The sequence below is a fragment of the Mustela nigripes genome, chromosome 5 (genome assembly GCF_022355385.1).
Source record: "Mustela nigripes isolate SB6536 chromosome 5, MUSNIG.SB6536, whole genome shotgun sequence".
NCBI classification, from domain to species: domain Eukaryota; kingdom Metazoa; phylum Chordata; class Mammalia; order Carnivora; family Mustelidae; genus Mustela; species Mustela nigripes.
The window spans coordinates 28,178,686-28,205,219 of NC_081561.1; the positions used below are offsets into that span (position 1 = coordinate 28,178,686).

The window sequence follows — 26,534 nt, forward strand, 5'->3', positions numbered from 1 at the left end:
AACGCCAGAAAGTTTCTGAATTTGAAGAAGGAGATGCAAATGCATGTGGACCCAGGCACAGATATCCACCTTACCTCCTGCCTCCACATGAGCTCCCCAGTCTTCACCCTCCTTAACGACTGGGTGTGCAATCCCCCAGCACCCATCTCCCTTTCTATCTCAGTGCCACTAAGAGGCCTTCATCAGGTGTCTATCCAGAAGGTCTCAGATCACTGCCCTTTTTTTTTTCTGTGCGCAACATCAGAATGTTGCCTCCTACAGGAAGTCCACCTAGATTGCCCCCACTTCCTTACACAACACCAACTTGTCACCAGCTTTCTGTCCTAGACTATCAGCAGTACTCATGTATTCCTATAAATCTACCTAGTCTAGCTGCCTCTGATTCTGGTCGTTAATCAGTCAAGTGCCCTGCTTGATTCAGCCCCAGAACACCAAGCAAGTTACCCCAAATCTACCAGAGCTTCCACTCTGACATGGGAGCCTGGGTGTGTGTCTACACATACACACTGGGATCATGAGCTCTCAGCGGAGGCAGTGGGAGGGGTAATTGGGGAAAAGTTAATGAGGAAAGGTACCTAGAGGAGGTACACGCTCACTGACTACTAGCAGAAGCAACAGGATGGCTGGAGCTGAGGGAGTTTAGAGGCTTAGTTACACTCCTAAGAGTCTGAAAGGAAAGATGTTGTAACCCTAACTAACCTTCAAAGCCTAACTTCCTCTCCTGACAAAGCTAGGGAGGCATCTAGACTGGGGGAGATGTTAAAGCTGGAGGAAGGGCAAGAATGTTTGAAGTGGCAACACCTCTCTACCCAGGCAGCTCCCACAGTCTGGAGTCTGTCTACGCACAGGCCACAGGCTCTGGATAAGCTGGGAGAGAGCAGGAAACCTGATGGGAAAATGGGGCAGGGAGGGGCAGTCACGCCCCATGGTGAGCTGAAGCTAAGATTACAGAAGACAGTATGGCTTTGGGGTTCTCTGAGCCCTGGAGGCATCTGCTGTCCAGCTTCTGTCTCTGCTCCCCAAAGAATTAAATACAAGCCACTTCTGCCTCCACTTCCCCTCATGGTGACTGCAGGCCCTCCTCTCCACCTGTGTTTCTGCTCCCCAACCCACCCCCACACACACCCCAGCATTCCTCTTGAGCCCAGCAGGGTTCCAGTTTCCAGACCCTGGTCAGTGCAGCTGGCTCTGGTGGTGTGAAGACGGCGACCCCCCTCTTTGCCTTCAAACAGGAACCAGTGGTTGCAGGGCAGGAAGTGCCTGAGGGGAAGTTATGGGGCCCAGATACTCCTCCGTGCCCCACTTCAGCCTCAGCAGTGTCTGTCCATGTGAAGTGGCTCCCCATACCAGCCATGTAGGGCCCTGCTCCCCAGAGTGGCTCTGGGCTGAAGGAGCCATCCCAGCTGCCAGGTAGCTCTGGATATCACCTCCCCTTGGTTTCACTGGTCCACACACACACCCAGGAAACTCCGGGTCCTACCCCTATGTCAGCCCCTCACCAGAACCTAGAACTACCCCATGCTAGAGAGGCCCCCATGAACCACCTGGTTAGCCTAGGGGAGAAGAAAGGGGTTGTGCTCTAGAGCTCTGGGGTTCAAGGCCGGCTCTCCCACTTCTAGGCTGGACCTCCTCATTAGAGTCTGGACTAGAGTCTCAGGTTCCTCAAAACAGGCACCATAATACCCTACATTGTGAGGCTTAGCAAGGACAAAAGGAAAGTGCCTTAGGTCAGGGTTGGCACATCAGTGGGGCTCCTCAGCCCTGGAACAATTGTAACAGAGGGCACCACACTTTGCAGATGAGGAACTGGAGACACGTGACTTGGCGCAGGCCATTTAGCCTTGCAGAGCAGGGCTAGGTTCCTGACCTCCAGGTTAGTCTTCAGTGCTCGACCTAATGAAAGGTAATGGGCGGCACAGGGAGGGTGGGGAGTATTTAGGGAACAGAGAGAGGATAGAAAGCAGTATCTGTCCATCCTCGAGTTGATGGCCAGGGGACAGCTGGTGCAGGTGGGCAAGGGACCTCATGGGGAGACCCAGAGACAGCAGGGATGGCCATGGGAAGCCCCTGAGGGGTGAGTGAGGCAACCATGGGGATGAGTGAGGGAACCGGTGAGAGGTGGGCACCTCTGGTAGAAGGTGAGGTAACCCGATCTGGAGTGAAGAACCTGAGTATGTTTTTCTACCTCTAAAACTGTTGGAGAGTGGGGCTGAGATGCCCACAGTCAACCAGGAGGATGGGGCAACAAAGGAAGAAATGGGACCCTGATACCCACCGTTTTGCCCTGCAGAGGAATGTCTTTACCTATATGGTGGGAGCTTGGGGCTGGGGGGGCTCCTGCTCCTGGCTGTGGTCATTGTGTCCGCCTGTCTATGTCAGCTCCATCGGAAAGGTAAGCCCCATCACCCACAACATATCCCCCGGGGTCACCCCCACCCACACCTGTTCCTTCTGCTTTCCCAGAAGTCCCCATCAGTTCCCACCCGCCCTGGGACAGGAAGGTGGGAGAGAGAAAAAAGTGTCCAAAAAGAGAGACTGGGGCTTTGGCCATGGGAACCACAGAGATGTCAGCGAGTGAGGAAATACCCTCTGGGGCGGGGGTTGGGGGGGTAAGGGAGGGAAGGGCCTGCTGAGCTTCTTCTTTTCTTCCAGTGAGGAGGCTGGAGAGAAGCTGGGTGAGTCTGGGAACCAGGTGGTGGGGGCAAGAGGAGGCTGAGGGCTGAAGGGGAGGTGAAGGCAAGAGAAGTGAGGGAAAACGCAGGGGCATAAGAGAGCCAAAGAGGCGGAGAAAAAAGCAGAAAGAGAGACGTAAGAATGAGAAGAGCAGAAGGAAATAGTGTAGAGAAAGGAAAAGGGGCTAAGACAGAAAGGAGAAAGACAGAGGAAGAAACTAGAGAAACAGAGAAAGAAACAGAAAGAACGAGAGAGACCCAGGCAAGAGAAAGAGATGGAGAATAAGAACAACAGAGACCCAGGGAGAAGAGCGAGGGGAGAGGAGAACAGGGGCTCGGGCTGGCAGAGACAGAGGTGGGGACGCTGAGGAGACAGAGAGGTGCAAGGGGGTGGGCAGCAGGACGCAGGAAGGACGGGGGGAGGGGCTCTTCTGGCCACCTGCCAGCAGTACTCCTCCCTGCCCCAGGCCCAGCTCTCAGAGCAAGAGCTCCACTACGCATCTCTGCTCCCCATGCCCAGCAGTGAGAGGCCCGACTCCGGCCACAGGGAAGGCACCAAGGAGGACACCAGCACCGAATATGCCTGCATCGCCAAGAACTAAGCCACCAGTGCTTCCCCCAGACGCCTCCCTGAACTCAGGGAGGTCCCTGAGGTCCACCCAGTAAACACTGTGTCTCACCATCTTCTGTGTCTCAGGCTTCTCAGTGCAACTCAGCTTTGTGCCATTCCACAGGGCCCCATCAACACTTACATGACTTATCTTCCCACCCGTTCTGGGGCTGAGTAGGAATTTCTCAGGGAAAGAAAGGTGTTGACGGACCAGGCTCCCCTGAAGGCCAGAAAGAGCCCACACGTGGGCCTGGCTGGAATGGGGACTTGACATGTAGGGATCCGATCTGACACTCCCCAGTTCTCAGGAGAGTCTGCCTCAGCCTCCTGCACCCCAGAGAGCTGGAGGTGCTGAGCCCTGGGATGGTGATGGGAGGGGGCTCTAGGCATGGTTACTGGGAAGCTCGCTCTTTGGACCTTTCCAGGCTGGGCTTGGTAGAAGGGAGAGTTAAGAGTCGGGGGACCCCAGAGAGGGACATATTGGGGTACCTGGAGAATGGAAAAGGAAACACACGAGACTTCTAAGAAGGTGTTAGCGGCAGGGCAGAGGAGAATTTATTGGGGTCTCTTGAAGAGAATTGGATGCCTGGGGTTTGGAATCACTCATCAGAGGCATCTAAGAAGTGGCAGCGTGTTCTCAGGTGACGGTGGCCTGCAGGAGAAACGACAGGAGTTGCTCGGTGCCGCAACCCTTCTGCTCTTCTTTGTCTCCCCCTCCTCCAGCTCTCTCTTCACCACTGCCTTGGCCCCCTTCCTTACATTTGCCTTGGTAATAGACGGTGCTGCCCATGGCCACACAGATAAAGCTGAAGGCATAGAATCCAGCCCGAAGGAGGAGGACGGTGCTGGCCCCTAGCCAAGGACGTCCTGCATGGGGGCGGTAGAAGAAAGGGGGGAAAGGGGGCCTAAAAATGAAGCAGGCGCAGACCCCAGGCCCAGGGATGGACAGAGAGCAGAGGACTCAGGGAAAGACTCCCAATTTCCAGGAAGAGTGGGGACTCCCATCTCACCTTTCTCTACCACCAGCAGAGTCCCATTCCCTGTCCCAACACCTAGGCCCAGCACCTCCACCCTGCACACGTAGACTCCTGCGTCACAGTCTTGGGTGTCCCAGATGTGCAGCTCGGCCTGATGGTCACAGAGGAAACGGGAAGGGGGGAGAGGGGCCAGGCGGCCCCTGAACTCCGGGGTCCCATTCCTCACTTCCTTCCCTGGGGCCACCTTGTCCCGGTACCACATGACAGAGCCAATGGCCAATTTCCCTCGGCTGGCATTGAAGGAGCAGGGCAAGAAGGCAGCGGTGCCCTCCTGGGTATGAATCTCAGGGGGCTGGAACACCCAGAGAGCACAGGATCCTGGCAGGCAGAGAGAAGACCCAGAGAAGCACCTCCGCGGTTACAGTACCGAGAAAGGACAAGAGAACTTGCAGTAGAATATCCCAGCTGTGTCCCCACCCATGGAGGACCCAGAGGGTCAAGCACTTTGCTACCTCATGAAACCCCTTCCTTTCCACCAGCCTCATTTCTTAAAATGGCTTATTAAATAGTTTTTCAAATCCTTTCCTGTGCCAACTCTCATCCTCACCCCATCCCATCACTCTCCGACTACCTTCACTAGTAGTGTCTTGCTGAAACTTAACCTGTCCCATTGAAATTGGAGCTCATTAATGCATGTGGCTGCCTAGCTAACTAATAATTAACTATATTATTTCATTACTTTCATACCAATGGCAAACTGTATAAGGTACACCACCCTCGCTACTTTGTTTTTTATTAAAGAGCATTAACTAATAAAGTCTTCATGTGAAGACATAGCAATAATTGATTGAAATCAATTTGACTCAACCAAATTGATGAATTAAAGCAATTAGTAAAATCTCCAATTAGATTCTCTAGTTCATGAAATTTACCTGCCATTTGTCTACTTCAGCGGTTCTCAAGCTTGAGAGCACATCAGAATCACCTGGAGTGTCGGTTAAAACAGATTCCTGGGCCCGACTCTCCCCCAGTTTTTTACTCAGCGGGTCTAGAATGGGGCCTGAGAATTTGCCCAGATTCCCAGCTGATGCTAAAACTGTGGGTCTGGAGTCCATACTGCATTTAGTTCATGGGTATGGCTGATAGTTAACGTCCCTCAGTTAATTAAAATCGGTTTCACTAAGAAACTTCCCTTAGAGTTAATTAGGTCTCCCAAACTCCTAATTATATCTAGACCCTAGATAATAAGCCTTCTTTAATAGGCTTATTAAGCTCATCAAATTAAGATTGACCCCTTCCAAAAAAATTTACCTCTTCCTCCCTTCAAGCCCTTTATACTGGTTCTTCAGCTTTATCTTACTAGGATGGTGGCTGAGAAGAAAGGACCTCGGGGACGGAAGCTGGAGTATGACCCACCCAGTGGGCAACATGGAGAAATGGAGGGAACTGTGAACTGGGGGTGTCCACGTTACTTCGGCTTCTGGAGGACCCCACAGGTCCCACTCTCCTTTCCTAGCCACTCTCCTTATTCCTCCATGTCAGACTTCCCCATCCTTGCCCCTCCTGGCCCCACACCCCTCAAAAGCCCTCTCACCTGGATGGACCATGATAAAGATGAGCAACAGCATCTGGGTCATGTCGGAGGGTGTTCCCGTTGGCAAAGGGGATCTGAGAAGTAAGGTCAGGGTGGAGAAAGAAAGCCACTGCTTGTGGCTAGGCCTTTGGTCACCAGATGGAGGTGGGCAGCTTCCTATGACACACAGGACTCACATATCCTTTATCAAGAACCTCAACAGGGGCGCCTGGGTGGCTCAGTGGGTTAAGGCCTCTGCCTTTGGCTGGGGTCTAGGGATCAAGACCCGCATCTGGCTCTCTGCTCAGCGGGGAGCCTGCTTCCTCCTCTCTTCATCTGCCTGCCTCTCTGCCTAGTGATCTCCGTTAAATAAATAAAATCTTTTTAAAAATACTTAAAAAAAAAAAAGAACCTCAACAGCCTAGGACCTCGGGCATCACAAGCGTGCCTCCTTGAGGAGAGAGGATGCTGTTAATGGCAGTGGTCACTAGGTCACTAGGAAGTGGGGGGCAACACATCGTCCTGTGGCCCAAGTGTTTGAGAGGAAAGGGAGGGCTCACACTAGGGTGGGAGGGTGAGAACAGGATGTGGTCCCCCTACCTCCTGAGGTTCAAGAAGACCAACCACTTACCCAGAATAAGCCTCTAGGAGCCCTCCTGGGCTCAGCGCTAACCTACTCCCCCCTTGTCTGGACTCCACAGTGCCCCCGCCCACCCCATCTGTTCTCTTCCCTTTAGGCGGACCCACCCCCAGGACTGCTCTAGAAATTCTCTCTTGGAGGGGATTAGGAGAAGCAAGCTGATTGGCGGTGGAGGCAGGCGGTTGCTAGGGACTTTGTTTGGAAGGTTCATTTGCATAGCAATCAACCTGTTTTACTTAGCTGTGTAGACTTGGGTGGTTTGGCTGAGTGAAAGCAACCTGATGGCGAGGTCTGCACTCATTCATATTCAGATCTCCATTAAAGGAATATACCTCCCGCTGAGGTCTGCTTTACTCCTTGTGTTCTGCCAATACTTAACACCCACTGGTAAACCCACTCATTTATTATTTTATTCGCTGTTTAGCTAGCATTTCTTGAGAAACTACCAAGTGCACCTTACATTAAAAATATTCTTACAGACACAAAGGAAAGACTGAGTTTGTAATGCCAAGGTTGTACAGGGATTGTTTCAAGACTATACCACACATTCTTGTATGTGACTCACACATCTACATGTGACAGCACAGCACATAGAAAAGGAGGATTACAGGCTTACAGGCGCAATACCTGGGGAGGCATGGACCCAGCCCTCACCACACAATCCTCTCTGGCTCCTTTTATATATATATATTTTTTTTTTCAAGATTTTATTTATTTATTTGATGGATAGAGATCACAAGTAGGCAGAGCAGCAGGTAGAGAGAGAAGGGGAAGCAGGCTTCCCGCTGAGCAGAGAGCCCGATGTGCCCCCCCCCCCATCTCAGGAGCCTAAAATCATGTCCCCAGCAAAAGGCAGAGGCTTAACCCACTTGATGAGGGAGCAGGAGGCTGGCTGAGGACAGAGCAAAAGCTGGCACCTTGCACCCCCTCTCCACCTGCTCCCCTCCGTAATATGTGTAGCATGCCTCAGGCACCCCTGACTGCCATAAAACGATAGTTAACTTGCAGAGATCACAATCCTGCAGTACAGGAATCTCCCTTGCTCTACAGATGTCCTAGAAACCTACAAACAGGGAGGTTACCTTATCAATAGCACAAATTTCCAGAGGCAAATAACTCTCAGTTCCTGAAGCCCTAATGTCTCCCTCCCACCATAAACTGGAGGAGGCTGAGGTAGAAGGGAATGTAAATGATAGCAGGATCATAACACCCCACCAAGAATCTCCCAACTATCTTGATGTTAATGGCTGACCTAAAGACGACATTGATCAAGCCACAAGGGCAAGGCCTCCTCCTGGCACCTTGTAGGCCCTCTTTAACATATGAAAACTCCCATCCCTTCACCACCACCCCCAACCGCAAGGTACATAACCTGCCATCCCTCACAACCCGGGGCAGCAGCTCTTCCTGCCCACGGGTCCTGTCTCTGTGCTTTAATAAACCACCATTTTGCACCAAAGATGTCTCAAGAATTCTTTCTTGGTCATCGGCTCCGGACCTCAGCCCACCGAACCTCACCTAGGTTCTAGAACTTCATCACACTGAGCTACCCAGGTGCCCCTGGCCCCTTTTATATTAATGCATCTTTTTTTCCCTGGGTGTCCCTGTTTCTAGCTCTGTTTCATAATATATTATGATCACTGCAGTGATCTAGAGTTTTGTTTTGGAGAAGCAGCAATGTCATGGTTAAGAATGTTGGCGTGGAGTCAGCCTGAGCTCAAATGCCAGCTGCACTACAAACTAGTTACATGATCTTGAACAAATTATTTAACCTCTCAAACCACCTACACAAGCCACAGGCCACATAATCTGGGGAGGATTGACTCAGCCATTCTTCATCAGTAGAGGGTCTTCCTCCTCTAATCTGAGGGTGTGAAACCAAGGTCCTGTGGCAAGGCAAGGACTGCCCCCTGGTGGTCATGGAGCATGAGGACGCCCAAGACACCGGTAGGTGGTTTTTCTTGAACAGGCCTTAATTCCAGCTTCTGCCTAGTCCTTTACCTTGCCTCGTCCTATCAACAGGCCATGTCTGCCCCCAGAGAGTCACTGTGAAGGAAATTGTCTCTTCTACTCAACTGTGAGAAGCCCACGATTTGAGGAGAGAGTAGAGATCACCACCGGTGGAGTAGGGGTCAGGGGCTGGAATGGGCAACGGACCTGAAGATCAAACTCCAGACTTTCACAGTTACACAGAGCGCTGCTCCCTGTCCCACGGCGATGCAGCTTAGAAGTCAAGTCAGCCTAATATGGAGTCCTGGTTCCACTGGTCCACACACCCGTGAGATGAGAACAGTATCTGTCAACATCCGGACTTCAGGGTATATTAGCCCCCAGGTCCTCCCCAGTCAGGGGCCAGGATGACCATTGTTACAGCTGTGTCTGAACTCAAGGATACCCCGCTTTCTCCACCTCTTGTCTCTACCAAAGATTTCCAATATCCAAAAATCGGAATTCCAAAGATTACTCTTGGAAAATTTTTTTAAGTCCATCTAGAATAAATCCTAGCATATGTGTAGCTCCAGGGATCTTTTTCAATAGCTCTGAGACTCTCTAAGGAACTTTAACCCACAAGATGGGAACCGCTGCACTAACCAGCTCAAGGATGGATGCTTTCAAAAGAAACTTTTACCAGGGACTCAAGAGGAAAGGCAACGAATAAAGAAGTTGTGAAGTGGGGCGCTTGGGTGGCTCAGTGGGTTAAGCCGCTGCCTTCGGCTCAGGTCATGATCTTAGGGTCCTGGGATAGAGCCTCTGCTCAGCAGGGAGCCTGCTTCCCCCTCTTTCTCTGCCTGCCTCTCTGCCTACTTGTGATCTTTCTCTCTGTCAAATAAATAAATAAAATCTTTAAAAAAAAAAAAGTTGTGAAGTGAATGTGCACCTGTCTTGGGTCTCATTTATTTATTTATTTATTTAGAAACCAACTATTTTTTTTAAAGATTTTGTTTTATTTTTTAAAAGATTTTATTTATTTGTCAGAGAGAGAGAGAGAGCACGCACAGGCAGACAGAGTGGCAGAGGGAGAAGCAGGCTCCCTGCAGAGCAAGGAACCCGATACGGGACTTGATCACAGGATGCTGGGATCATGACCTGAGCCAAAAGCAGCCGCTTAACCAACTGAGCCACCCAGGCATCCCAAAAGATTTTATTTTAAATTAATCTTTACACCCAGTATGGGGTTGAACTCACCCCGAGATGGAGTCACATGTTCCTCCACAGAGCCAGCCAGGTGCCCCTCTGGTCTAACTTCTTTAACACTGTGCCATGGGCTGCCTCGAGGGAGGTCAGAGCTCAGAGCAGGAAAAGAGGTGAAGACACAGAAGGAACCCTGGAATCTCAGCACCGTGTCCCATCTTACTGGGGGTTTCCTCCTTTGTTGGTAGTGGTGAGATGTGGGTGACTTCTCTTCTAGCCAAGTCCTTACAAACATTTTCAATGAATTAGTGGCCCCCATGTTCCCCTTTCAGTCTCTAACCACAGATTCTCCTCTGAGTCTCATGCACTGGACCTCACTACCTTCTGCCCCCTTGCCATCACGGTCTAATCTCCTTCCCATTCACCAGGAGCAGGCACCTAACTCTCCAGCTTCCTTTCTATTTCAACTGCTGCCATCTCTCTAAGAGACTTCATGTCCACATAAATGATGTTTTAAAACATTGAGATATAATTACACACAGCAAAATGCAGATCTTTTAAGAAACATTTGAAGTGTACAGATCTTAAGTATACAATTCGACATTCTCTGGCAAATCTATATACCCCTGTAAATAACATTGGAAGTGAGATACAGATCATTTCCATCACTCTAGAAAAATTCTCCCATGCCTCTTTTTGGTTAATCCCTTTCTCCTTCCAGAACCAACTACTGATTTATACCCCTACAAATGTATACCCCTATATTACACTATTCTTAGACTTTGTATAAGTGTAATCACATAGTATACCCTCTTGTATCTGGCTTCTTTCACTCTGTATAGTGTCTGTGAGATTCATCTATTGTTGTGTGTATCAGTAGCTTGATCCTTTTTTTTTTTTTTTGCTGAGTGCTATTTCATAATATGGATGTACCACAGTTTATTTATCCACTCACCTGATGAGGACAAGTGAGTTGTATGAACACTCCTGTACACATCTTGCAAATGATTTTTCTTTACTTTTCTTTTCTTTTTTTAGAAAGAGAATGTGTACTAGGAAGGGGGTATGGGGAGGGAGAATCTTATGCAGACTCCTTGCTGAGTGCAGAGCCCAGCTCAGGGCTCGATACCACAACCCCAAGATCATGGCCTGAGCAGAAATCAAGAGTCAGATGCTCAACAGACTGAGCCACCCAGGTCCCCAACAAATAGTTTTTCAATATACTAATTTCACAGTTGCTTTACCTGGTCTACTCCAACAATCACCCTGATTCCCCATGGCCTACAGTTTGGATCATGTCACCATGGAAGTTGTTCCACTTTGGAATCTTACCTCCCCTTTCCCAGGAAAATAAAAGCAATTAGGCCTAAGTCCCTCCAGACTCCTGTACCCTATACATGTGCTTTTACGTGATTCAGCTATTGGTGGACTTTTGGGTTCTTTCTCTCTCACTTTCATTCAACAAATTGTGAGCCTCTACCATGGCCTTACCTAGGCAGTCCCGTTATAGCCAGTTTTAACTACTGCTTATTCTCTGTTGAGACTCCAGTCTACATCTCCATCTCGGTCTACACCTTTACCTGAGGCCTCTTTCTTGAGGTCTAGGTCCAGAATATCTAGCTGTCCTCTAGACATCTCCTCCAGAGTGTTTCACAGGCATTTCAAAATCATCAGGGTCCACCCAAACTGCATCGGGCTCCTATGGTCCCCATCTCAGTGCATGGAAGCACAGTCCACCCCATCACTTAAGACAAAAACCTGGGATAATCCCTCATTTCCCTCATCCAAACAATCTCTAAGTCCTGTCCATTCTGCCTTTAAAATATCTCAAGTATCTTCCCACCTCTTGATTGTCATTGCTGTTTATTTTTTTATTATTTTTGTTTAAATTCTATTTATTTGTTCGACAGACAGATCACAAGTATGCAGACCGGCAGGCAGAGAGAGAGGAGGAAGCAGGCTCCCTGCTTAGCAGAGAGCCGGACGTGGGGCTCGATCCCAGGACCCTGAGATCATGACCTGAGCCGAAGGCAGAGGTTTAGCCCACTGAGCCACCCAGGTGCCTCAATTGTCACTGCTGTTTAAAGCCATTGTCATCTCAGGATGAAACCAGTACAATAGCTTCTCTGATGGACAGTGTGGTTTCTCCTCAGTATCCATTCCACAACTCCCTCTCCAAGTCTTGGGGCCCATTCATCCATTCAACAACAGTTTTACTGAGTTCCTCCCACACGCCAGGCATTCTGTCTTCTTCTTCCCTTACATCTTTCTTCTTCTCTCTCGTATTTCCCACATCTCTGTCCACAACTCTTTCCTCTCACCATCTTTATTCACATCATTTGTTTCTTCCCTATGTCTCCACCCACATCCCACATCTCTCCGCACATCTTTACCCATTCCCTCCACACCCATCTGGTTGTTCACTCATTCATTCATTCAGTAAATATTGGTAAGCACCTTCCCTGCGCTAGGCACCTATCTCTCCATCCCTCTCTTCCTTCATTTCCGTCTACATCTCTTTCTGCCTCTCCATCTTTCCTTATATTTTCCCCAACACATCTCTTTCACCCAACCCATCTTTCACGCTCTTTCTCCTCCATTTCTCTCTGGGTGGGAGAATGAGTCAAAGCTGGAAAGGCATTCCCCTTTTTCCTCTGGGAGCTGATCACTCCTTTCCTGAGAAACCTTCCCAGACTCCACCAAGTCTGACTGGGACCATTTGCAGATGCCCTCTGATTCTCTGTGCCAGATTCTTTATTAAAAAATTAATCTGCTTTCTGCCTGTGGACGCCGCCGAGTAAGCATCGTTAAAGTCTCCCCTCCCACCGCCGTCATGTCTAAGTCAGAGTCTCCCAAAGAGCCTGAACAGCTGCGGAAGCTCTTCATCGGAGGTCTGAGCTTTGAAACAACCGATGAGAGTCTGAGGAGCCATTTTGAGCAATGGGGAACACTTACGGACTGTGTGGTAATGAGAGATCCGAACACCAAGCGCTCCAGAGGCTTTGGGTTTGTCACCTATGCCACTGTGGAGGAGGTGGATGCAGCCATGAATGCAAGGCCACACAAGGTGGATGGAAGAGTTGTGGAACCAAAGAGGGCTGTCTCAAGAGAAGATTCTCAAAGACCTGGTGCCCACTTAACTGTGAAAAAGATTTTTGTTGGTGGCATTAAAGAAGACACTGAAGAACATCATCTAAGAGATTATTTCGAACAGTATGGGAAAATCGAAGTGATTGAGATCATGACTGACCGAGGCAGTGGCAAAAAGAGGGGTTTTGCTTTTGTAACATTTGATGACCATGATTCTGTAGACAAGATTGTCATTCAAAAATACCATACTGTGAATGGCCACAACTGTGAAGTAAGGAAAGCGCTCTCTAAGCAAGAGATGGCTAGTGCTTCATCCAGCCAAAGAGGTCGAAGTGGTTCTGGAAACTTTGGTGGTGGTCGTGGAGGTGGTTTTGGTGGGAATGACAACTTTGGTCGCGGAGGAAACTTCAGTGGTCGAGGTGGCTTTGGTGGCAGTCGAGGTGGTGGTGGATATGGTGGCAGTGGGGATGGCTATAACGGATTTGGTAATGATGGAAGCAACTCTGGAGGTGGCGGAAGCTATAATGATTTTGGCAATTACAACAATCAATCCTCAAATTTTGGACCCATGAAAGGAGGCAATTTGGGAGGCAGAAGCTCTGGCCCTTATGGTGGTGGAGGCCAATACTTCGCCAAACCACGAAACCAAGGTGGCTATGGTGGTTCCAGCAGCAGCAGCAGCTATGGCAGTGGCAGAAGGTTTTAATTCCTGCCAAGAAACAAAGCTTAGCAGGAGAGGAGAGCCAGAGAAGTGACAGGGAAGCTACAGGTTACAACAGATTTGTGAACTCAGCCAAGCACAGTGGTGGCAGGGCCTAGCTGCTACAAAGAAGACATGTTTTAGACAATACTCATGTGTATGGGCAAAAAAACTCGAGGACTGTATTTATGACTAATTGTATAACAGGTTATTTTAGTTTCTGTTCTGTGGAAAGTGTAAAGCATTCCAACAAAGGGTTTTAATGTAGATTTTTTTTTTTTTTTGCACCCATGCTGTTGATTGCTAAATGTAATAGTCTGATCATGACGCTGAATAAATGTGTCTTTTTAAAAAAAAAATTAATCTAAAATATTAAAGGAAAACTAACTTTTAATTTAAAATTACAAAAGACAAAGAGGAGAGAAACCAGATAGTTAACAAGCTCGATCTAGGGAAATATGTAGAATCTTTGAAAAACTAGAAAATATATGTTGTTTTCACATACAACAAAGACATTTAGAAAAAAAGAATCAAAATCATATAGAATACAATTGCTGACCAAAAGCCAAGACAATTTAAGAGCAGTAACAAAGAATATTTATTATATGCTTGGAAAAAATTTTAAGTGTTTTCTAATGTATTTTAAAACTTTTTTTTTTTAAGATTTTATTTATTTATTTGACAAAGAGAGATCACAAGTAAGCAGAGAGGCAGGCAGATAGAGAAAGAGACAGAGGAGGAAGCAGGCTCCCCACTGAGCAAAGAACCCTATTCGAGGCTCCATCCCAGGACCCCGAGATCACAACCTGAGCGGAAGGCAGAGGCTTTAACTCACTGAGCCACCCAGGCACCTCTGTATTTTGAAACTTTAGAAACCTATCTCTAAATAACTCAAATGCTAAAGAAAATATAATAATAGGATTTAAAATATTTTGTACTGAACGATACTGAAAATCCTGCCCATCTAAACTGTTGAGGGCTGGGAAACTGCTTCTCCCTCTCCCCGTCCCCTTCACCCCCCTACCCCTACCTCATGCTCTCTTGCTCTCTCTCCCTCTCAAATAAATAAATAAATCTTTTAAAAAGGGGGCACGCAAGGGTGGCTCAGATGGTAAATCATCTACCTTGGGCTTAGGTCATGATCTCTAGGTCCTGGGACCAAGCCCCATGTCTGGCTCTCAGCTCAGCAGGGAGTCTGATTCTCCCTCTCCCTCTGCCTCTCCTCCTGCTTATGCTCTCTTTGCCTCTCTCTATCTCTCTCAAATGAATAAATAAAATCTTCAAAAAAATAAAGAAAAAAAGAAGAAAAAGTTTGAAAGTCATTGAGTTGGACGGTTATTTCAAGAAATTAGAAAAAGAGGGCACCTGGGTGGCTCAGTCAGTTGAATGTCTGCCTTTGGCTCAGGCCATGATCCCAGAATTCTGGAATAGAGCCCTACTTTGGGCTCCCAGCTCACCAGGGAGTCTGCTTGTCCCTCTCCCTCTGCCCTTTCCCCCTACTTATGCAGCTCTCTCTCTTATTCTCAAATAAATATATCTTTTTTTTTAAGTTTAATAATAAAAAAAGAAAGAAATTAGAAAAAGAGGGCACCAGGGTGGTTCCGTCGGTTGAGCCCATCTGCCTTGGTTTAGGTTATGATCCCAGAGTCCTCAGAGTCCTGAGATAGAATCCTGCATCAGACTCCTTGCTCAGCAGGGAGACTGCTTCTCCCTCTGCCTGCTGCTTCTTCCTGCTTGTGCTCTTATCTGTGCACTCTCTCTCTCTCTGATAAATAAATAAATAAATAAATAAATAAATAAAATATTTTTAAAAAGAAATTAGAAAAAGGGCATTGAATAATTTTTTAAAAATTTAAATAATAAAGATACTTTTAGAAATTAATGAAATAAAACAATAGAGCATTGTTTTTGCACCACACCCAGTGCTCCATGCAATCCGTGCCCTCTCTAATACCCACCACCTGGTTCCCCCAACCTCCCACCACCACCACCACCCCCCCTCCTTCAAAACCCTCAGATTGTTTTTCAGAGTCCATAGTCTCTCATGGTTCACCTCCCCTTCCAATTTCTCTCAACTCCCTTCTCCTCTCCATCTCCCCTTGTCCTCCATGCTATTTGTTATGCTCCACAAATAAGTGAAACCATATGATAATTGACTCTCTCTGCTTGACCTATTTCACTCGGCATAATCTCTTCCAGTCCCTCTATGTTGCTACAAGAATTGAGTATTCATCCTTTCTGATGGAGGCATAATACTCCATAGTGTATATGGACCACATCTTCCTTATCCATTGTTCCGTTGAAGGGCATCTTGGTTCTTTGGACAGTTTGGCGACCGTGGCCATTGCTGCTATAAACATTGGGGTGCAGATGGCCCTTCTTTTCACTACATCTGTATCTTTGGGGTAAATACCCAGTAGTGCAATTGCAGGGTCATAGGGAAGCTCTATTTTTTTTTTTTTAAGATTTTATTTTTTTATGGGGCGCCTGGGTGGCTCAGTGGGTTAAGCCGCTGCCTTCGGCTCAGGTCATGATCTCAGGGTCCTGGGATCGAGTCCCACATCAGGCTCTCTGCTCAGCAGGGAGCCTGCTTCCTCCTCTCCTCTCTCTGCCTGCCTCTCTGCCTACTTGTGATCTCTCTCTGTCAAATAAATAAATAAATAAATAAATAATCTTTAAAAAAAAAAAAAAGATTTTATTTTTTTATTTGACAGACAGAGATCACAAGTAGGCAGAGAGGAGGAAGCAGGATCTCTGCTGAGCAGAGAGCCCGAAGCGGGGCTCGATCCCAGGACCCTGGGATCATGACCTGAGCCGAAGGCCGAGGCTTTAATCCACTGAGCTACCCAGGTGCACCAGGAAGCTCTATTTTTAATTTCTTGTTTTCCAAAGTGGCTGCACCAACTTGCATTCCCACCAACAGTGTAAGAGGGTTCCCCTTTCTCCACATCCTCCCCAACACATGTTGTTTGAGCAGGAAACATTTTTAAATATTTTACATATTTACAGAGACTACTAATATTAAAAATCTCTGACCAAATTGATTATGCAAGAAAGGAAAAGGGGAGAAAAAGTCATAAACACACAAAAGATAAATAACTTAAAGGGAATATAATATCAGATACAGTAAATATTTACATTGCAAATTTTGATAAGATGAATAATTTTCTTTTTTTAAGATTTTATTTATTTTTATGAGAGAGAGAAAGATAGAGAATGAGTGGGGAGAGGGACAGAGGGAGAAAGAGAAGCAGGCTCCCCACTGAGCAGGGAGCCCCAAGCAGGGCTCCATCGCAGGACCCCAGGATCATGACTTGAGCCAAATGTGGCCCCCAAGATGAACAATTTTCTAGAAAAATGTATGACCACACTGACTTAAGAAAAAATGAAAAGGCTGATATACCTATAACCACTAAAGAAATTGAATCAGTTGTTTAAAATTTAGCCATCAGTGAGGTTCCTGGCTGGCTCAGTGATTTGTGATCTCAGGGTCATGAGTTCAAGCCCCATGTCGGGTGTAGAGATTACTTAAATAAATAAATAAATAAAATTAGGGAAAAAACTTAATCATCAAAAAAATCACCGAGCCCAGATAGTTATGAAACCTTCAAGACAGATCATTCCAGTCATATAACGATTATTCTAGTGATCAGGAAGCAGGAAAAGTTTCTCCACTTATTTCATGAGATTAATGTAATCTCGATACAAAAGCCAGGCAATGGCGATCTGAGAAAGTAAAATTATTAAACAATTTCACTCATGAACATAAATGCAAGAAAAAAAGAATGTAATAAAAATTTTAACAGGGATGCCTGGGTGGCTCAGATCAGGATCTTCCTTTCAATTCAGGTCATCATCTCAGGGTCCTGGGATGGAACCCCATATCAAGCTTCCTGCTCACTGGGGAGCCTGCTTCTCCTTCTCCCTCTGCTGCTCCTTCTGCTTGTATTCTCTCTCTGTCAAATAAATAAATGAAATATTTAAAAAATAGGGGCACCTGGGTGGCTCAGTGGATTGAGCCTCTGCCTTTGTCTCGGGTCATGATCTCGGGTCCTGGGATGGAGCCCCACATCGAAGTCTCTGCTCAGCAGGGAGTCTGCTTTCCCCTCTCTCTCTGCCTGCTGCTCTGCTTACTTGTGATCGATCTCTCTCTCTTTCTGTGTCAAATAAATAAGTAAATAAATTTTTTTTAAAAATTTAAAAATATATTAACAAACCTAAACCAGAATTGAATAAATAATATAAAACAGCTTAATTAACCAAGGGCACCTGGATGGCTCAGTCAGTTAAGCGGCTGCCTTTGGCTCAGGTCGTGATTCCAGGGTCCTGGGATAGAGTTCTGCATGGGTCGCCCTGCTCATTTGGAGAGCCTGCTTCTCCCTCTCCCTCTGCCTGGCACTCTGCCTACTTGTGCTCTCTCTCTATCTCTCTGTCAAATAAATAAATAAAATACTTAATAAAACAACAACAACAACATGGGGTGTCTGGGTGGCTCAGTGGGTTAAGCCTCTGCCTTTGGCTCAGGTCATGATCTCAGGGTCCTGGGATGGAGCCCTACATGGGGCTCTCTGCTCAGCAGGAAGCCTGCTTCCCCTCTCTCTCTGTCTGCCTCTCTGCCTACTTGTTATCTCTCTGTCAAATAAATAAATAAAATATTTTTAAAAAATATAAATAAATAAATAAATAAATAAAAATAAAACAACAACAACTTAACCAAGCAGTCTTTATCCTAGGAAAATAATTCACTATTCGTACACTTCCCAATTCTATCCATACGATTAATTCATTACATTAATAGATTAAGGAGGAAAATCCATGGGACTATCTCAGTCAATACAGTAAAAGCATTTCACAGCTTTTATTCATGATAACAACTACTCAAATTTTAAAAATAGAAAAAAAAATATTAACAGTTAGTTAAGGTTCTGCTTTTGGCTGCTCAGGTCATGATCCCAAGGTCTTGGGATCAAGCCCCACATTGAGCTCTCTGCTCAGCTGGGAAGCCTGCTTTTCTCTCTCCTTCTCTCTGCCCCTCCCCCTTGCTCATACTCATGCTATTTCTCTCTCAAATAAATAAATAAAATATTCTTTAAAAAGAAAGAAAAACATTTCACAACAGTCATTTATGATTTTAAGAATTTTGAATGTATATTATGTCTTCATTCTCCCATGAAATTTAGTGTTCATTTTTGAAATAGCTTTGTATTTTTCTTCTGAATCTTTCCTCCTGTTCCCATCCATACCCTCTTGTTATCCACCATCTGTTCACCGAGTACTTGCATTTCTGATATGTGTCCTTCCTTCACTGTTAAAGAACTATACCAAGTTTTGTTGTTTTTCAGTTCATGATGGCATTTTGGGCTGCAATTTCCACCAGCTTTTGGCAATGTATTTCTGGTGTATTGTCATCTGTCAGTAAATTGTGTTGCTCTTTTTTTTTTTTTTAAGTTTAAATTCAATTTAGTTAACATATAGTGTATTATTTGTTTCAGGGGTAGAATTTAATGATTCATCAGTTGCACGTAACACCCAGTGTTCATTACATCACGTGCCCTCCTTAATGCCATCATTCATCCCCCCACCCAACTGTGGCATCCCTGTTTGTTCCCTATAATTAAGAGTCTCTTATGACTTTTTATCTTTTTTTAAATTTTTCCTTCTCCTCCCCATGTTCATCTGTTTTGTTTCTTAAATTCTCCATATGAGTGAATTTATATGGTATTTGTGTTTCTCTCACTGACTTATTTTGCTTAGCATAATACCCTCTAGTTTCATCCATGTCACTGCAAACGGCAAGATTTTGTTGCTCTTTTTTACTTTTTTTCTCATAGTTAACCAAACAGAATCTCTGTTCATTTCTTTTTTTTTCTTTTTCTTTTTTTTAAGTAAACTCTATGTGCAACATGGTGCTAAAACTCAAGACACTGAGCTCAAGAATTGCATGCTCTATGAACTAAGCCAGCCGGGTATCTTTTTTTAAATGTTCATTTTTTTATTTTAAAGATTTTATTTATTTATTTAAGGGGCGCCTGGGTGGCTCAGTGGGTTAAGCCTCTGCCTTCTGCTCAGACCATGATCTTAGGGTCCTGGGATCAAGCCCTGCGTCAGGCTCTCTGCTCAGCAGGGAGCCTTCTTCCCCCTCTCTCTCTGCCTGCCTCTCTGCCTGCTTGTGATCTCTCTGTCTCTCAAATAAGACCTTTAAAAAAATATTTTATTTATTTATTTGAGAGAGAGAGAGAGAGAGTGAGCGAGAGAGAGAACATGAGTTGGGGGAGCAACAGAGGCAGAGGGAGAAGCAGGATCCCCGCGAGCAGGGAGCCCAATGTGGGGCTGGATCCCAGGACCTCGGGATCATGACCTGAGCCCAAGGCACACACTTAACCGACTGAACCATCCAGGAGTCCCTTGCCGGCACTTTCTGAGATGTGCCCCCTCTGGGTCTCTTTGGACATTTCAAAACATTTTCTCTCCACCTTTACCAGTACTTTTTTTTTTCTTTTGACAGAGAGAGAGAGAGAGAGAGAGAGCACAAGCAGGGGGAATGGCAGGCAGAGGGAAAAAGGAGAAGCAGGCTCCCGCAGAGGAAGGGGAGCCCAATGTGGGACTCGATCCCAGGATCCCGGGATCATGACCTGAGCCAAAGGCAGACACTTAAGCAACTGAGCCACCCAGGCACCCCCAACTTTACCAGTACTTGAAACCATTTGGTCAGTCTTGCGCTCAGCCTCTCCTTGGGCTGAGGCATTTCCTCTCAGGAGGGAATATTTGCTTTTTTCAGAGGTGACACTTGGACCCTCCCCCTCTCCCTGATTTTCCCTGAGGCACTGCTGGGGACTGCCTGTTTGATTGGAATCTGGGCACACAAACACAGGACTTGGAGTCTAGGTATGCTGTGAAAATGTAGCACTCATGCCTTTGTGTGCGTGTGTGTTTGTGCAATCTCCTTATGGCTGAGTATGGTTTCCAGGAGACAAGAGGTGAAATTTGGTAATAAATTGCTGCTACACTCCCCTCAAAGCCCTAAAAGGAGATGTTTTATTATTTCTTAAAGATTTTATTTATTTATTTTCAGGAAAGAGGGAGAGTGAGCCAGTGCACAAGCATGGGGAACTTAAGCAGGATCCCCTTCGAGCAAGGAGCCCAATGCAAGCCAAAGGCAGACGCTTAACTGGCTGAGCCAAACAGGTGCCCAAGGAAATGTTTTCTTTTTTAATTTTTAAAAGATTTTATTCATTTATTTGATTAAGAGAGAGACAGCAAGAGAGGGAACACAAGCAGGGGGAGAGAGAGAGGGAGAAGCTTCCCTCGGAGCAGGGAGTCTGATGTTGATGTGGAGCTATATCCCAGGACCCTGGGATCATGACCTGAGCGGAAGGCAGACACTTAACCACTCAGCCACTCAGGTATCCCCCACCAAGGAGATGTTTTAGAAAATCGAAGGCTTTCAGTAAGGCTGATGCTTCTTTGCCTGGCTTCAGGGAGAGCTTCTTGTTAACCAAGCTCCTGAGTCTGGTGCATGCATACACCAGGAAGCCCTTTTGCCCATTTACACTGAGAAATAAAGCTTCAGAACTCTGTTTCTTCCCAGACCCGCACACTCACTTAAACATGCATGCACACTGTATCAGTCCGAGTCCCAATAGGAAACAGCACCCTCCAGTTAGGCTGATCGGAGGGCGCCTAGGTGGCTCATTCAGTAGGGTGTCTGCCTTCATCTCAAGTCATGATCCTGGAGTCCCAGGATTGAGACCTTCTCAATGGGAGTCTGCTTCTCCCTCTGCCCCCACTCCTGCTCATGCACTCTCTCGCTGTCTCTCAAATAAACAAATTTTTTAACTTTTTTTTTTTAAATTAGGCTAATTTGAGGAGCTAGTTTATTTACAAAGGTGAATGGAGTATAGGGGAATCCCAAGGGATATGCCACGGAAAAAGATTACAGCAGCAATTCTTCCTCAGGCTGTATCACAGATGTGTTTGGCATTCTAATAAAGCATAAAGTAAAAAATATACATAACAAAGTAAATCAATTACATTGAATTCCAGTTACCAAAATAGTAATAAAAAGTTGGAATGGTTGGCTCAGTTGGAAGAGCATGCAACTCTTGATCTCAGCGTTGTGAGTTTGAGCCCCACATTGGGTTGGAGATTACTAAAAATAAATAAATAAATAACTTCAAAAATAAGTTAGAAGATAGAATAAATCATGCACTTTAATAAATCATGTACTTTATTACCACGTTATATAAAAGATAAGACATTTAAAATACAGGCAATGGGCGCCTGGGTGACTCAGTTGGTTAAGCGTTTGCCTTTGGCTCAAGCCATGATCTCAGGGTCCTGGAATTAAGCCCTGCATCAGGCTACCTGCTCAGCAGGGAGTCTGCTTCTTCCTCTCCTTCTGCAGCTCCCCCTGGTTGTGCATGCTCGCTCTCTCTCATAAGTAAATAAAAAATATTTTAAAAAATTAAAATATAGGTCAGTTAAGCCCCACATTGTGTCGACAGTTTACTTAAAAAAATTGTACAAGTGGATAAAGCTTTCTGTATTCAAATGAACATTATTATTTACAATAATGGAAAAATAACTTCATTAGCGATGCAGTTAGGGAGCACAGCTGGCTCAGTCAGTAGAGTACGTAACTCTCGATCTTGGGGCCGTGAATTTGAGCCCCACCATGTTGGGGGTAGAGTTTGCTTAAAACACAGGCACCTTGAAGTTAGATTTTAAAAAATAAAGACACATCAGTGCAAACTATATTATTGCTTGAACAAGGACTTTAAACTGTGGGGCCCCCTGGCTGGCTCAGTTGGAAGAGCAGGCAACTTTTGGTCTTAAGGCTGGGAGTTCAAGGGGCACCTGGTTGGCTCAGTGGGTTGAGCCTCTGCCTTGGGCTCAGGTCATGATCTCAGAGTCCTGGGATCAAGCCCCGAATCGGGCTCTCTGCTCGGTGGGGAGCCTGCTTCCCCCTCTCTCTGCCTACTTGTGATCTCTCTCTCTGCCTCAAATAAATAAATAAAAATCTTTAAAAAAAAAAAAATAAAGGTTGGGAGTTTAAGCCCCATGTTGAGTGCAGCGATCACACAAATAAACTTAAAAAAATAATAAAATAAAAAGAATTTTAAACTGAGATGTGGATTTTGACAAGCAATGCATGTAATGTTGAATATGAGAAAAGGGTGTACATTTTTTCCTTTCTAAGTTCACAGACCACCTGACATCTATCTCCTGGGGTACTGAATCCAAGAGGAAGATAGAGCTTTGCAGTGCAGGTTGCCTGGAGAGAAGCACTGTGCATAAGTGGAGGTTTCCGCCAGCCTGAGGTGACCTCTTGGGAAGGGAGCCAGTAGAACGAACACCCACTGCTTAATGTCTTCCTTCCTGCTATTTTCCTGCTAGGCTCTCCAATAGCCAAAACCAACTGGAAGCCAGAGGTGCCTTTGATGTGCTCTGTACAGGGTAGCCTCCTGTGGCAGAGAGCAAAGTGGGAGAAGGAAGGTATAGAGGCAAACAGGACACACACACCAACAAGTTTTCTGGCCCGCATATGCTTTCCCTGTAAGCACACTCCATGGAGCCTAATTCTAAGCAGCAATTCCCCCTGGAGAGCATGGAATCATAACAAGAGCCCGTAGCAACACGGGGCCGGTTCACAGGGATTCTAATCTCATGGGGTCTTTCTGGTGGGTCATTTCTTGAGTCTGCTCAGCGTTGTCTCCCTGACTGCTTGGCTGGACACAAACAGGCCTGGCCTCTGTGATTCCTCCTTTTCTTCTTCCTCCAAGACTGACCAGCCCCACCACCCACTAACCCATGCTTAAGCTACCTTGACACCTTCAGTCTGGGTTCAGCAAGCCTCACAGGCTAGGGCACCTCTTTCCCTGCAATGACTCTTTGACACTTGACCACGTGAGAAGCACCCGAGGCACTTGTTAAAATCCTATTGTCGGGCCCCATCCCCAGAGTCTCTGATTCAGTAGGTCTGAGCTGAGGCCCAACCAGGCACATTTCTTTCTTTCTTTCTTTCTTTTTTTTTAAGATTTTATTTATTTATTTGACAGACAGAGATCACAAGTAGGCAGAGAGACAGCAGAGAGAAAGGAAAGGAAGCAGGCTCCCTGCTGGGCTCTTTGGGGCTTGACCCCAGAACCCTGAGACCATGACCTGAGCCAAAGGCAGAGGCTTTAACCCACTGAGCCACCCAGGCGCCCTGCAACCAGGCACATTTCTAACACACTTCCTCCTAATGCTGCAGGAAGGCCAGTCCGAGAGAACCACTGTTTTAAGGAGTTTCTGCATTATCTCTGCTCAGATCTAGATTTTGCAGCCTGTCTGGGAGCTATCTACTTTCCTTATCTCCGTGTTCTCATGGATTCTTCAAAGCTGCCCCCTAACGCACCCCCCAACCATTTCTAACCCTTACCCAGAAGTCCCCCTTCACCCCTGCTACTAGGAGCCAGCCTTCTCTGGCTGGGTGACCTTGGGGGCTGGGTCCCTGAGTCTGTGGGCGATGTCTTCTAGTATGTCTGTTCTTCTTCTTCTTTGTTTTTTTAATATTTTTTTTTAATTTATTTGCCAGAGAGAAAGAGGGAGAGCACAAGCAGAGAGAATTGCAGGCAGAGGGAGAAGCACGTTCCCTGCTGAGCCAGGAGCCCAATGCAGGACTCAATCCAAGGACCTAAGGATCATGACCTGAAGGCAGAGGCTTGGTTAACTGAGCCACTCAGGCGACCCCTGTATGTCTGTTCTTTACAGGCTTTCCCCACATCTGTGTTTAGGCTGGGTTTTGTTCTTCACTCTTTTGTCCTTCTAGATACTCTTACTCTCCACTTGTGCCCCATGTCAGAGTAGCTGTTACTTTATCCCAGAAAGTTTCTCTGAGCATCTAACTCTATACCCCTAGGGTAGTCTGCCAAACCATTCTTGATGGAAGGAATAGTCTGGGAGGCAGTCTCATCCTGAATACAGGCCAGAGCCTTCCCAATGGCCAATACGGCCCTACACAATCTGGCCTCATCTCCTGCCTGTTTCCACTCATACACCTGGCTCCAGCTACACTGGCCATCCTGCTGCTTCACAAACACTCCAGCTATCCTGACATGTTCTTTCTTCAGGACCTTTGCACTTGTCTGAAATGCTCCTCTCTCATATAGCTACATGGCTTATTTCCATATCTCTTGAAATCTTTTTTAAGATTTTATTTTTAAGTAATCTCTACACCCAGCATGGGGCTCAAACTGACAACCCCGAGATCAAGAGTCACATGCTGCACTGAACTAGCCAGATATCCCCCTACTTGAAATCTTTGCTCAAATATTTTCTCAGAGAAGCCTTTCTGCAGTCCCTAGGTGGCTCAGTCAGTTAAGCATCTGACTTCAGCTCAGATCATGATCACAGGGTCCTGGGATCAAGTCCCCCCACAGGTTCCCTGCTCATCAGGGAGTCTGCCTGTCCCTCTCCCACTCCTTCTGCCCCGCCCCAGCTCAAGCTCTTTCTCTCTCAAATAAATAAATAAAATATTTAAAAATAGTAAAAAGAAAATAATATAAAAATAAAACAGCAGTCTACCACAGCACTTCTTATCCCCCTTCCCTACTTTGTTTTTCTGCATAGGTACTTGCCACCTTTGATATGTTTATCATTTTTAGAATTTTTTTTATTTGTAAGTAATCTCTACATCCACTGTGGGGCTTGAACCCCAAGATCAAGAGTCACATGCTCCACTGACTGAGCCAGCCAGGCATCCCAATATGTTTATTTTTATGGTCTGTCTTCCACAGTTAGACTGTTCACGAGGACAAGAGCCTACATGTGTTTGGATCACTGAGGTGGCATTCATTGTGCACTTGATAATTATTTGTCAAATGAAAATATGAATAAAGAAATGAATTCCCCCCACTAGGCGCTAAGACATGAGTGTATGGTTGCAGCTTTCTCTGAAAGGAGAGAGGCAGCTACAGTAAAGGGAAGTCCAGAATTCTGAGTTCCCCCCACTTGCACGGGTCAGGGAGAAGGCAGTGAGAAGTGAATGCTCCCAGCTGCAGAAGGGGAAGTAATGTGAAGGCGAGAAGAGAAGAAAGGTGTCTCCATCGATGCTGGCGCAGGGTGGGTGGAGCTCTGGGTGGGGAGTTTGTGGTTTATTTATATATTTATTTAAGATTATTTATTTATTTATTCATTGGGGAGGGGTGCGTAGAGTGAGAGGGAGAGAGAATCTCAAGCAGACTCCCCACTGAGCAGGGAGCCCCCTGCAGGGCTAGATCTCACAATCCTGAGAAACCAAGAGTCAGACAGTCAACCGACTGAACAACCCAGGACCCCCTGGGTGGTGAGTTTGAACAAAAACATCTCAGTGAGGGGAACGTGCTAGCCTCTTCTCCCCTGGAAGTGACTGCCCATGCAACAAAAAAGGAAACAGGATGTGAGTGGGGAAGACATTTTTTAGAGGCAACTTAACCATTCTCTTGAACCCGTGGTGATTGACACCGAATCACACACATGCACGTGCGCAGGCACACGTACACACACACACACTCACACGCCCTTAACATCAGCTTCACCCCCTGGTTCTTGTGTCCACAAATACTGTCTCTCTCAGCACCTCTTTCAGTTCCCCCAGAGAATCTACTTAAATTCTTGAATTCCTGAGCTCTGTAGATTTCACGAACTATTTCAGGGGAGATAAGATGAGCCGGTTCCATTGCACATCTGAAAGTGAACAAATATGACTCATGTGTTAGGCATTGCCCTATTTCCAAGTGCCTCAGACCCGGAGGGAGGCTTCTCTCCCTTTCAGACCCTACACCGTTTTGCCATCTTTTTAGATCTGCCCCTGGACTTCAGATTTTTCTCCCATTCACATTATAGAAAAATCCAGTCAGCCCTTCCTCGGCTGTGTACCCAAACTGTGTGCCCAGACTCGTGACACCTGAGAAAATGTAAGCCTTAAGACTTACCTGACCCTCCAGACCTGTTCAAAGACCATTTATTTGTTCCGGAGAGTAAATACCCCTCCCCCACACCTCCAGCGGCTTCTTTCTCTCCTGCACAGATTGGGCTCTCCTTAAGAGGAATTGAGGAGAATGTTATTTTCTCACCTCAATCCTAGAGCCCCTGGCCCCTTCCTCCTGGGGTGCTCGTGTC

General features: G+C 46.4%; 2 protein-coding genes and 1 pseudogene across 4 annotated transcripts; 2 read left to right on the forward strand and 1 right to left on the reverse strand.

The window, feature by feature from the left end:
- Positions 1–1,756: 1,756 nt before the first annotated feature.
- Positions 1,757–3,354, forward strand: LST1 (leukocyte specific transcript 1). Its single transcript, XM_059399816.1, has 4 exons — positions 1,757–1,903; positions 2,291–2,392; positions 2,653–2,675; positions 3,140–3,354. The coding sequence occupies exons 1-4, from the start codon at positions 1,897–1,899 to the stop codon at positions 3,272–3,274; spliced, it is 267 nt and encodes an 88-aa protein (XP_059255799.1). The 5' UTR covers positions 1,757–1,896; the 3' UTR covers positions 3,275–3,354.
- Positions 3,355–3,413: 59 nt separating this feature from the next.
- On the reverse strand, positions 3,414–26,519 carry NCR3 (natural cytotoxicity triggering receptor 3). Of its 3 annotated transcripts, none has more exons than XM_059399813.1 (5): positions 26,489–26,519; positions 5,854–5,927; positions 4,293–4,637; positions 4,042–4,149; positions 3,414–3,934 (listed from the first exon to the last, which is right to left on the reverse strand). In XM_059399813.1, exons 2-5 carry the CDS (start codon positions 5,894–5,896, stop codon positions 3,882–3,884), a joined length of 549 nt encoding a protein of 182 aa, XP_059255796.1. In that variant the 5' UTR covers positions 5,897–5,927; positions 26,489–26,519; the 3' UTR covers positions 3,414–3,881. The 3 variants fall into 3 exon arrangements, with proteins under 3 accessions (XP_059255796.1, XP_059255794.1, XP_059255795.1); XM_059399811.1 differs by lacking the exon at positions 26,489–26,519 and adding an exon at positions 26,348–26,459; XM_059399812.1 differs by lacking the exon at positions 26,489–26,519 and adding an exon at positions 6,464–6,535.
- Positions 12,379–13,597, forward strand: LOC132017190 (heterogeneous nuclear ribonucleoprotein A1-like; annotated as a pseudogene).
- Positions 26,520–26,534: the final 15 nt, after the last annotated feature.